The 13,152-nt window shown below is 57.4% G+C and overlaps 1 protein-coding gene across 3 annotated transcripts in view; it reads right to left on the bottom strand.

Moving 5' to 3' along the window:
* Window positions 1-13,152, bottom strand: part of polr3c (polymerase (RNA) III (DNA directed) polypeptide C) — a 27,625-nt gene extending 14,473 nt beyond the window's left edge. The window contains exons 1-6 of one of the 3 annotated variants that reach the window (XM_072282925.1): window positions 13,056-13,152; window positions 12,235-12,454; window positions 4,848-5,103; window positions 4,139-4,324; window positions 1,011-1,096; window positions 659-763 (exon numbers count right to left, since the gene is read on the bottom strand). In XM_072282925.1, coding sequence (XP_072139026.1) covers window positions 659-763; window positions 1,011-1,096; window positions 4,139-4,324; window positions 4,848-5,103; window positions 12,235-12,381 — 780 coding nt within the window. In that variant the 5' untranslated portion in view covers window positions 12,382-12,454; window positions 13,056-13,152. Of the gene's footprint in view, window positions 1-658; window positions 764-1,010; window positions 1,097-4,138; window positions 4,325-4,847; window positions 5,104-12,234; window positions 12,455-13,045 lie in introns of all 3 variants that reach the window. The other 2 variants (XM_072282942.1, XM_072282933.1) reach the window with 2 other exon arrangements.

Raw genomic sequence — 13,152 nt, 5'->3', positions numbered from 1 at the left:
TACATTGAAACATAAAGCCTACTTCACGCCAGGGAAATAGTCCCAGTCTGTCCAATCTCTCCTTCAACCTCAATCCCACTGGTCCCAGTAACATCCTTGTGAATCTTTCTGCACCCTCTCCAATTTAATCCCAAACTTCCTTTAGCCTGGCACCTAGAACAGCATGCAACACCCCAGATGTGGCTTAACCAGTGATGTGAAGATTAAAGATGAGTTTTATTTGTTGCACGTACATTGACACGGTGAAGTGCATCGTTTGCATCAACAACCAGCACTCTGAGGGCAGCCTGTAAGTGTCGTTATGCTTCTGGTGACAACATGACACGCCCTGAACTCACTAACCCCTAGCCTGTACGGTTTTGGAAGGGGGAGGAGACCAGAGCACGCGGAGGAAATCAGCGCGGCCGCGGGGAGAACGCACAGAGCTAGCAGCGGGAATTGCACACTGACCACTGGAGCTGTATAGCGTCAAGCCAACCACTGCACCGTGATACGAACAGAGGAGTGCCTCGATGATCGACGTACATGTGACAAATAAAGCCAATCTGCTTATCATACCGGTGGGAGAGATTGCCGAGCAGCTTCGCTGTCCCCACCCCGTCCCGCGAGACGCAGCCCAGCGGTGACAACAACGTGGGAAGCGAGCTGCGCTGCGTACCTGGTCGAGCTTGCTGCTGACTGCCGCGATGATGGCCTGGTCGCGGAAATGCTGGTGGAAGCGGTCGAAATTCACCTGCCAGTAAATGCCATCGTCGGGGGGAGACTGAGGAGGAGAATCGCAGGGCATCAGACGTGGGGAACACAGTTACACATGCCACCCCCCCCCACCCTGTCCCGTGTCCTCCTCCCCCCCCCATGGGACAGGTACAATATTAACTTCTCCCTCCCCTCACCAGAGTGCTTCCCACCACCCTCCTCCCCCTCGCCAGCCACCATCACAGAATACTACATTACAAGGGGGCAGGGTAAGAGGTGTCCCCCCCACCACCAACTGTTTGCACAGGCCTCACCTCCTGGTCCCACCGGTCGTGTTTCGAGCGCTTCGACCTGGGCTCCCCACCATCTCCCGACGGCTGCCTTCGGCGTTTACCTTGACCTGCGGGCACCCCAACAAAAAGAGGCGATGTTAGGTGGACTTGTGTCAGAGGTCACAGTTCACTGCTCCCCCTCGGGTGGGGGGGAAGAGACCAGCACAGAGCGGGCAGAGACACGGACCCTGCCGCACCAGAGAGTGGGTTCAATCACGACCTCCGACTCTGTGTGTGTGTGTCTGAGTATCTGTGTGTGCGTGTCTATGTACATCTCCGAGCACGAGTCCTTCTGGGTCTGTGCGAGTGTGCGTCTGTGCATTTCTGTGTATGAGTGTCTGCCTGTCAGGCATTTGTACGTTCTCTCTGTGACCACGTGGGTTACCCCAACATCCCAACAAAGTATGGGGTTGATGGATAATTAGTGTGTGGGCCAGGGGTAGAACGTGAGGGCAGTCAACGGGAATGTGCCGAGAATAAAATAGGCTGGCTGTAAGTGGTCAGAGGGCTGAATGGCCTGTTTTTAACTTTACGTCTGAATTTTGGATCACCTGGACTACAACTAAAGTCAGGCTGCTGTTTATCGAACATAGCTCTGCATTCAATACCATCATCCCCTCGGTACTAATCAATAATCATCCCCTCCGTACTCATCAATAATCATCCCTCGGTACTAAGCCTAAAAACCTGTGTCTCTGTACTTCCCTCTGCAATTGGATCCTTGACCTCCTGATCGGGTGACCTCAGTCAGTGCAGCTCAGAACTAACACCTTCTGCTCACTTACAATGAACACAGGCGCACCTCTACGATGCATGCTCTACTCTCTCTACACTCGTGACTGCGTGGTTAGATAACACCGCTGAGATCTATTTAGAGAACGGGCCCATCTGTCCCAAAGAATCGCATCACCCAGCAACACCCCTACGTAACACCACCATAACCACAGGACAATTTACAATGACCAATCAACCCAAGCGGGCCATCTTTGGACTGTGGGAGGAAACCCACGCGGTCACAGGGAGAACGTACAGACAGAACTAAACTCCCCGAGCTGTAACAGCATCACGTGAACCACTACACCACCGCGGTGCCCAGTTGGGTGACGCAGGTCTGCTGGTTGGGTGACGGTACTACCACCACCTTGCACTCAGCGTTAGTTAAGACCATGGAACTGGCTGTGGACTTCAGGGAGGGGGAGTCGAGGGAACACACTCCGGTCCTCATCGAGGGATCAGCAGTGGAAAGTGTGAGCAGTTTCACGTTCCTGGGTGTCAACGTCTGCGAATAGCTCTCCTGGGCGATCACAAAGGCACCACAGCAGCTATATCTCCCTAGGAATTTGAGGAGATTTGGTATGTCTCCCTGGATTAACAAGTTTCTACAAATGGAGAACACTCACTGATTGCATCACCACCTAATATACAGGCTCCAGCACTCAGGATTGAACGAGGCTGCAGGAAGCCGCAGCCAGCACAACCCTCTCAACCATCGAGGACATCCTCAAGAGGCAACGCTTCAAGAAGGCAGCATCCCTCACGAAGCACGGTCACCGTCCAGGACACGCCCTCCTCTCAATACTACCATATAACGATTACAGCACGGAAACAGGCCACCTCGGCCCTTCTAGTCCATGCCAAACTCTTACTCTCACCTAGTCCCACTGACCTGCACTCAGCCCATAACCCTCCATTCCTTTCCTGTCCATATATCTATCCAATTTAAACGATATCGAACCTGCCTCAACCACTTCTGCTGGAAGCTCGTTCCACACAGCTACCACTCTCTGAGTAAAGAAATTCCCCCTCATGTTACCCCTAAACTTTTGCCCTTTAACTCTCAACTCATGTCCTCTTGTTTGAATCTCCCCCACTCTCAATGGAAAAAGCCTACCCACGTCAACTCTATCTATCCCCCTCATAATTTTAAACACCTCTATCAAGTCCCCCCTCAACCTTCTACGCTCCAAAGAATAAAGACCTAACTTGTTCAACCTTTCTCTGTAACTTAGGTGATGAAACCCAGGTAACATTCTAGTAAATCTTCTCTGTACTCTCTCTATTTTGTTGACATCTTTCCTATAATTTGGTGACCAGAACTGTACACAATACTCCAGATTTGGCCTCACCAATGCCTTATACAATTTCAACGTTACATCCCAACTCCTATACTCAATGCTCTGATTAATAAAGGCCAGCATACCAAAAGCTTTCTTCACCACCCTATCCAGATGAGATTCCATCTTCAGGGAGGAGGATGCTGTCTAAGTTGCATGCCATCTTGGTCAATGTCTCCCATCCACTACATAATGTACTGGTTGGGCACAGGAGTACATTCAGCCAGAGACTCAGTCCACCGAGATGCAACACAGAGCGTCATAGGAAGTCATTCCTGCCTGTGGCCATCAAACTTTACAACTCCTCCCTTGGAGGGTCAGACACCCTGAGCCAATAGGCTGGTCCTGGACTTATTTCATAATTTACTGGCATAACTTACATATTACTATGTAACTATTTATGGTTTTATTACTATTTATTATTTATGGTGCAACTGTAACAAAAACCAGTTTCTCCCGGGATCAATAAAGTACGACTATGACTATGAGATTGAGGAGCCTCCTCGTCTTCTGCATTCTGGTTAAACGCCCAAGTTGGGCACTCTTTCATTGATTGAGCTATGGTTACTTTCTATAGATTTATTGAGTACGCCTACAAGAAGATGAAACTCAGGGTCATATGTGGTGAGCTATACTTTAATAATAATAAATTCACTTTGAACTGAAGACACACAATGTTTCAAGAGCAGCTTCCTCCCTTCGCCATCAGAATTCTGGACAGCCCATGGACCCACGATCACTACCTCATTACCTATATTTTTATCCATTTAGTTTTGTACCTTTAGTAAGTTTTTTTTGTCCTGCACTGCCGCCGCAAGTTTCACGACAGATGTCAGTGACAAGAGACCTGACTCTGATGCCGAGGGAAATATCACTCAGTGTGAGCTCCGCCACACAGCTGTGGCTGTTCACAGATTAGGCTTGTTCCAAGCTGGGAAGAGTGGATTTGTGGACTGGATGGAGTCAAGGGGAAAAAGTCGCTGGAGAGGATCTCACCAATCAGGCCGAGGTTGGGTACCGTGTACATCTCCTTCTCGTCCGAGACCAGCGTGGGAACAGGAGGGGGGCGGGACCCATCACCTGGAGGCAGCTCGGGAACCGTCTCGCACTTCTGAAGGAAGTGCGTCTCCACCAGGCGGACAAACGTGTCGGAGGCTTCACTGTACTCCACACTCCGATTGTCTGTGCCGAGGTAGAGGAAGGTAGAGAGAGAGACGGGATGATTGAGAGCTGTGATGTCTAAAAGCCATGGACAGACCCACATCACCCTCCCTCCTTCCAGGCTCTGACCCTGCTCTCCACCACCCTGACCACAACTCTCTGCTCTTGTAACCTCCCCCCTCTACCCACTCACTGTCCCTGCCCACCACACACCCTCTCCGCAATCGTTACCTCCTGCTGTGACCATTCAGGACCCCAAGCTGTGCCTCGTGAAACCTCCTCCTCCCAGTCCCTCCCTCTGCAGAAGTGATGACTGATCCCACCCTCCCCACCTCCTGTCATTTCACTCCCTTGGTCCCCTTTCCCTCTCTTAGTCCCCTCACCCTCCATCCTTCGTCTGTCCCCTCACCCTCCTCCACACCCCGTCACCCTCTCCCTCCATGTGCTCCTGACTCCTCCCTCTACCCACTCTCCTCCATCCCTCCATCTGCCCCTTGCCTCCCCCTCTACCCCTCTTGCCTCCTCCCTCCCTCTGCCCCCTCACCCTCCATCGTCTCGGTCAGCCGGTCAGCCACCTTCTTCACCACAGCACTCATCGACATCTTGCCGTTCTGGAGCAGCTCCTCCACGATCAGCTCACCCGTGTCTCCGTACAGCGTCTTGGCTGAGTAGATGTAGCGCGGGTAACGCAGGATGCGCTGGACGTTGGCGCCCAGCAGCTCGTACTCCACGTATCCTCGCTTGTGCAGGCGGTAGGCGGCGCAGTTGTGGTGGATGAGGACGCAGAGGGCTTTCTTAACCTGGAGCCCAGTGACGTTACACACAATTCACAACCTGCACACCACCCTCCCCCACCCTCCCAGGACGTCCGCGGTTCCCCCACCGCACCCACCCCTACAACGCCGACACTCTGCCCTCACCTACCCCTCCCTCCAGACACTCACCCCTCACCTATCCCTCCCTCCAGACACTCTCCCCTCACCTACCCCTCCCTCCGGACACCCTCCCCTCACCTACCCCTCCCTCCGGACATTCACCCCTCACCTACCCTCCCTCCAGACACTCACCCCTCACCTACCCTCCCTCCAGACACTCACCCCTCACCTATCCCTCCCTCCGGACACTCACCCCTCACCTAACCCTCCCTCCGGACACTCACCCCTCACTTACCCCTCCCTCCGGACACTCAACCCTCACCTAACCCTCCCTCCGGACACTCACCCACCTATCCCTCCCTCCGGACACTCACCCCTCACCTATCCCTCCGGACACTTACCCCTCACCTAACCCTCCCTCCGGACACTCACCCCTCACCTACCCCTCCCTCCGGACACTCACCCCTCACCTATCCCTCCCTCTGGACACTCACCCCTCACCTACCCCTCCCTCCGGACACTCTCCCTCACCTATCCCTCCGGACACTCACCCCTCACCTATCCCTCCCTCCGGACACTCACCCCTCACCTAACCCTCCCTCCGGACACTCACCCCTCACCTACCCCTCCCAAATGCCGACACTCACCCCTCATCTATCCCTCCCTCCGGACACTCACCCCTCACCTATCCCTCCCGAATGCCGACACTCACCCCTCACCTATCCCTCCCAACGCCGACAATCACCCCTCACCTCTCCCTCCCTCCGGACACTCACCCCTCACCTATCCCTCCCGACACTCACCCCTCACCTACCCCTCCCTCCGGACACTCACCCCTCACCTATCCCTCCCTCCGGACACTCTCCCCTCACCTATCCCTCCCGACACTCACCCCTCACCTATCCCTCCCTCCAGACACTCACCTCTCACCTATCCCTCCCAACGCCGACAATCACCCCTCACCTATCCCTCCCTCCACTCACCCCTCACCTATCCCTCCCTCCACTCACCCCTCACCTATCTCTCCTGAATGCCGACACTCACCCCTCACCTACCCCTCCCTCCAGACACTCACCCCTCACCTATCCCTCCCGAATGCCAACACTCACCCTTCACCTATCCCTCCCAACGCCGACAATCACCCCTCACCTATCCCTCCCGAATGCCAACACTCACCCCTCACCTATCCCTCCCTCCAGACACTCACACCTCACCTATCCCTCCCTCCAGACACTCACACCTCACCTATCCATCCGGACACTCACCCCTCACCTATCCCTCCAGACAACACTGACACTCACCCCTCACCTATCCCTCTGGACACTCACCCCTCATCTATCCCTCCAGACAACACCAACACTCATCCCTCACCTATCCCTCCCGAATGCCGACACTCACCCCTCATCTATCCCTCCCAACACTCACCCCTCACCTATCCCTCCCTCCGGACACTCACCCCTCACCTATCCCTCCCGACACTCACCCCTCACCTATCCCTCTCCACTCACCCCTCACCTATCCCTCCCTCTGGACACTCACCCATCACCTATCCCTCCCAATGCTGACAATCACCCCTCACCTATCCCTCCCTCCGGACACTCACCCTTCACCTATCCCTCCCTCCGGACACTCACCCTTCACCTATCCCTCCAGACAACACTGACACCCACTCCTCACCTATCCCTCTCTCCGGACACTCACCCCTCACCTATCCCTCCCTCCAGACACTCACCCCTCACCTATCCCTCCAGGCAACACCAACACTCACCCCTCACCTATCCCTCCCAACACCGACACTCACCCCTCACCTATCCCTCCCTCCGGACACTCACCCCTCACCTATCCCTCCCGACACTCACCCCTCACCTATCCCTCCGGACACTCACCCCTCACCTATCTCTCCCAAATGCCGACACTCATCCCTCACCTATCCCTCCCGACAGTCACTCCTCACCTATCCCTCCCTCCAGACACTCTCCCCTCACCTATCCCTCCCTCCGGACACTCTCCCCTCACCTATCCCTCCCTCCCGACACTCACTCCTCACCTAACCCTCCCTCCAGACACTCTCCCCTCACCTACCCCTCCCTCCTGACACTCACCCCTCACCTAACCCTCCCTCCCAACACTCACCCCTCACCTAACCCTCCCTCCAGACACTCACCCCTCACCTACCCCTCCCTCCGGACACTCACTCCTCACCTAACCCTCCCTCCGGACACTCACCCCTCACCTAACCCTCCCGACATTCTCCCCTCACCTACCCCTCCCTCCCGACACTCACCCCTCACCTAACCCTCCCTCCCGACACTCACCCCTCACCTAACCCTCCCTCCCGACACTCATCCCTCACCTAACCCTCCCTCTGGACACTCACCCACTTATCCCTCCCTCCGGACATTCACCCCTCACCTAACCTTCCCTCCGGACACTCACCCACTTATCCCTCCCTCCGGACATTCACCCCTCACCTAACCCTCCCTCCGGACACTCATCCCTCACCTACCCTCCCTCCGGACACTCACCCCTCACCTATCTCTCCAGACACTCACCCCTCACCTATCCCTCCCTCCGGACACTCACCCCTCACCTAACCCTCCCTCCGGACACTCACCCCTCACTTACTCCTCCCTCCGGACACTCAACCCTCACCTAACCCTCCCTCCGGACACTCACCCCTCACCTATCCCTCCGGACACTCACCCCTCACCTACCCCTCCCTCCGGACACTCACCTCTCACCTACCCCTCCCTCCGGACACTCACCCCTCACCTATCCTTCCGGACACTCACCACTCACCTATCCCTCCCTCTGGACACTCACCCCTCACCTATCCCTCCCAACACCGACACTCACCCCTCACCTATCCCTCCCTCCGGACACTCATCCCTCACCTACCCCTCCCTCCGGACACTCACCCCTCACCTATCCCTCCCAACACCGACACTCACCCCTCACCTATCCCTCCCTCCGGACACTCACCCCTCACCTATCCCTCCGGACACTCACCCTTCACCTATCCCTCCAGACACCAACACTCACCCCTCACCTATCCCTCCCAAATGCTAACACTCACCCCTCACCTATCTCTCCCGAATGCCGACACTCGCCCCTCACCTATCCCTCCCGACAGTCACCCCTCACCTATCCCTCCAGTCAACACCGACACACACCCCTCACCTATCCCTCCGGACACTCACCCCTCACCTATCCCTCCCGACACTCACCCCTCACCTATCCCTCCAGGCAACACCGACACACACCCCTCACCTATCCCTCCCGACACTCACCCCTCACCTATCCCTCCGGACACTCACCCCTCACCTATCCCTCCCGACACTCACCCTTCACCTATCCCTCCCTCCGGACACTCACCCTTCACCTATCCCTCTGGACACTCACCCTTCACCTATCCCTCCAGACAACACCGACACTCACCCCTCACCTATCCCTCCGGACACTCACCCCTCACTTATCCCTCCCGACACTCACCCCTCACCTATCCCTCCAGACACTCACCCCTCACTTATCTCTCCCAAATGCCGACACTCATCCCTCACCTATCCCTCCCGACAGTCACTCCTCACCTATCCCTCCCGACACTCACCCCTCACCTATCCCTCCAGGCAACACCGACACACACCCCTCACCTATCCCTCCCGTTAGCCGACACTCACCCCTCACCTATCCCTCCCAACACCGACACTCACCCCTCACCTATCCCTCCCTCCGGACACTCACCCCTCACCTATCCCTCCGGACACTCACCCCTCACCTATCCCTCCCTCCGGACACTCACCCCTCACCTATCCCTCCAGACACTCACCCCTCACCTATCCCTCTGGACACTCACCCTTCACCTATCCCTCCAGACAACACCGACACTCACCCCTCACCTATCCCTCCCAAATGTTAACACTCACCCCTCACCTATCCCTCCCTCCGGACACTCACCCCTCACCTATCCCTCCGGACACTCACCCCTCACCTATCCCTCCCGACACTCACCCCTCACTTATCCCTCCGGACACTCACCCCTCACCTATCCCTCCGGACACTCACCCTTCACCTATCCCTCCCTCCGGCCACTCACCCCTCACCTATCTCTCCCGAATGCTAACACTCACCCCTCGCCTATCCCTCCCGAATGCTGACACATATCCCTCACCTATCCCTCCCGACACTCACTCCTCACCTAACCCTCCCTCCAGACACTCACTCCTCACCTATCCCTCCCTCCGGACACTCTCCCCTCACCTACCCCTCCCTCCTGACACTCACCCCTCACCTAACCCTCCCTCCCAACACTCACCCCTCACCTAACCCTCCCTCCAGACACTCACCCCTCACCTACCCCTCCCTCCGGACACTCACTCCTCACCTAACCCTCCCTCCGGACACTCACCCCTCACCTAACCCTCCCGACATTCTCCCCTCACCTACTCCTCCCTCCCGACACTCACCCCTCACCTAACCCTCCCTCCCGACACTCACCCCTCACCTAACCCTCCCTCCTGACACTCATCCCTCACCTAACCCTCCCTCTGGACACTCACCCACTTATCCCTCCCTCCGGACATTCACCCCTCACCTAACCTTCCCTCCGGACACTCACCCACTTATCCCTCCCTCCGGACATTCACCCCTCACCTAACCCTCCCTCCGGACACTCATCCCTCACCTACCCTCCCTCCGGACACTCACCCCTCACCTATCTCTCCAGACACTCACCCCTCACCTATCCCTCCCTCCGGACACTCACCCCTCACCTAACCCTCCCTCCGGACACTCACCCCTCACTTACCCCTCCCTCCGGACACTCAACCCTCACCTAACCCTCCCTCCGGACACTCACCCCTCACCTATCCCTCCGGACACTCACCCCTCACCTACCCCTCCCTCCGGACACTCACCCCTCACCTACCCCTCCCTCCGGACACTCACCCACCTATCCCTCCCTCCGGACACTCACCCCTCACCTAACCCTCCTTCCGGACACTCACCCCTCACCTATCCCTCCCTCTGGACACTCACCCCTCACCTATCCCTCCCAACACCGACACTCACCCCTCACCTATCCCTCCCTCCGGACACTCACCCCTCACCTATCCCTCCCAACACCGACACTCACCCCTCACCTATCCCTCCCTCCGGACACTCACCCCTCACCTATCCCTCCGTACACTCACCCCTCACCCATCCCTCCCGACACTCACCCCTCACCTATCCCTCCCAAATGCCAACACTCACCCCTCACCTATCCCAACACTCACCCCTCACCTATCCCTCCGGACACTCACCCTTCACCTATCCCTCCAGACACCAACACTCACCCCTCACCTATCCCTCCCAAATGCTAACACTCACCCCTCAACTATCCCTCCCGAATGCCGACACTCGCCCCTCACCTATCCCTCCCGACAGTCACCCCTCACCTATCCCTCCAGTCAACACCGACACACACCCCTCACCTATCCCTCCGGACACTCACCCCTCACCTATCCCTCCGGACACTCACCCTTCACCTATCCCTCCGGACACTCACCCCTCACCTATCCTTCCCGACACTCACCCCTCACCTATCCCTCCGGACACTCACCCTTCACCTATCCCTCCCTCCGGACACTCACCCTTCACCTATCCCTCTGGACACTCACCCTTCACCTATCCCTCCAGACAACACCGACACTCACCCCTCACCTATCCCTCCGGACACTCACCCCTCACTTATCCCTCCCGACACTCACCCTTCACCTATCCCTCCCTCCGGACACTCACCCTTCACCTATCCCTCTGGACACTCACCCTTCACCTATCCCTCCAGACACTCACCCCTCACTTATCTCTCCCAAATGCCGACACTCATCCCTCACCTATCCCTCCCGACAGTCACTCCTCACCTATCCCTCCCGACACTCACCCCTCACCTATCCCTCCACGCAACACCGACACACACCCCTCACCTATCCCTCCCGTTAGCCGACACTCACCCCTCACCTATCCCTCCCAACACCGACACTCACCCCTCACCTATCCCTCCCTCCGGACACTCACCCCTCACCTATCCCTCCGGACACTCACCCCTCACCTATCCCTCCCAACACCGACACTCACCCCTCACCTATCCCTCCTTCCGGACACTCACCCCTCACCTATCCCTCCCTCCAGACACTCACCCCTCACCTATCCCTCCAGACAACACCAACACTCACCCCTCACCTATCCCTCTGGACACTCACCCTTCACCTATCCCTCCAGACAACACCAACACTCACCCCTCACCTATCCCTCTGGACACTCACCCTTCACCTATCCCTCCAGACAACACCGACACTCACCCCTCACCTATCCCTCCCAAATGTTAACACTCACCCCTCACCTATCACTCTCTCCGGACACTCACCCCTCACCTATCCCTCCGGACACTCACCCCTCACCTATCCCTCCCGACACTCACCCCTCACTTATCCTTCCGGACACTCACCCCTCACCTATCCCTCCGGACACTCACCCTTCACCTATCCCTCCCTCCGGCCACTCACCCCTCACCTATCTCTCCCGAATGCTAACACTCACCCCTCACCTATCCCTCCGGACACTCACCCCTCACCTATCCCTCCGGACACTCACCCTTCACCTATCCCTCCCTCCGGCCACTCACCCCTCACCTATCTCTCCCGAATGCTAACACTCACCCCTCGCCTATCCCTCCCGAATGCTGACACATATCCCTCACCTATTCCTCCCGACAGTCACTCCTCACCTATCCCTCCCAACACTCACCCCTCACCTATCCCTCCAGGTAACACCGACACATACCCCTCACCATTCCCTCCCGAATGCCGACACTCACCCCTCACTTATCCCTCCCAACACCGACACTCACCCCTCACCTATCCCTCCCTCCGGACACTCACCCCTCACCTATCCCTCCCTCCGGACACTCACCCCTCACCTATCCCTCCCAATGCCGACACTCACCCCCAACCCCACAGCAGTTTAGGGAGGGAGGTGGAGATAAGCCGTAGACCCAACCCACCCCCACTGTTTCAGCACCTGGTCGACAGGAGTGTCGGTGTCAGACGCGATCAGTCGCAGCGGTTGGCAGCCATTGCGGACGAGGTGCGTGCCGACATTGGCCACGATCTGACCGTAGTGCGCCTGGAGAAGGTGGGAGCATATCTGCGATTCCAGGTGAGTCATTTCTGTCCACAGCTCCGGACTCCCACCTCAGCTCCACAGGTTCAATCAGAACACTTCCAGCTTGGCCCGACTGCTGTGGATGGATCACCTTGATCACCCAAACACTCCTCCTCACCCCTCCCCTACCCCATCCCCTTTCCCTCCCCCCTCACCTCCACCACCCCCTCAACCCTCCCCTACCCCATCACCTCTCCTTCCCCCCACCTCTCCATCACCCCAACCCCTCCCTACCCCATCACCTTTCCCTCCCCCTCACATCTCCATCACCCCTCTCCTACCCCATCCCTTCCCTCCCCCCTCACCTCCACCACCCCTTCAACCCTCCCCTACCCCTCACCTCTCCATCAGCCCCCACCCCTCCCCAAACTCCCATCACCTTTCCCTCTCCCACCATATCACCCCTTCCGTCCCCTTCACCCCCTCCAACACTCTCACTCCTCCCATCTCCCCCTCACTCCATTACCTCCTCCCTTCTCATCAATCCCCCATCAATCTCACTCACCCCCATCCCCTCCTCTGTCACCCTCACTCCCCCTCAACCCCTCCTCTATCACCCTCACTCCCCCCTCACCACATCCTCTATCACCCGAATTCCCTCCATTATCCCTCCCGCCCATTAATCCCCCACCCTCATCCCTCCCTCCCCCACACCCCCATCCCTCACCATTCACTACCTCACACTCCCCGTCCGACATGAACCATTCTGGGCTGTCTTTGAGCTGGTGTAACAATCTTTCTCCTCCGGGGTCCCGACTTCCGCCCGGGCACTTC

The sequence above is a fragment of the Mobula birostris genome, chromosome 2 (assembly GCF_030028105.1).
Source record: "Mobula birostris isolate sMobBir1 chromosome 2, sMobBir1.hap1, whole genome shotgun sequence".
NCBI lineage: Eukaryota > Metazoa > Chordata > Chondrichthyes > Myliobatiformes > Myliobatidae > Mobula > Mobula birostris.
The sequence above is the reverse complement of the archived record's forward strand: the minus strand, read 5'-3'. Positions and strand labels throughout refer to the sequence as shown.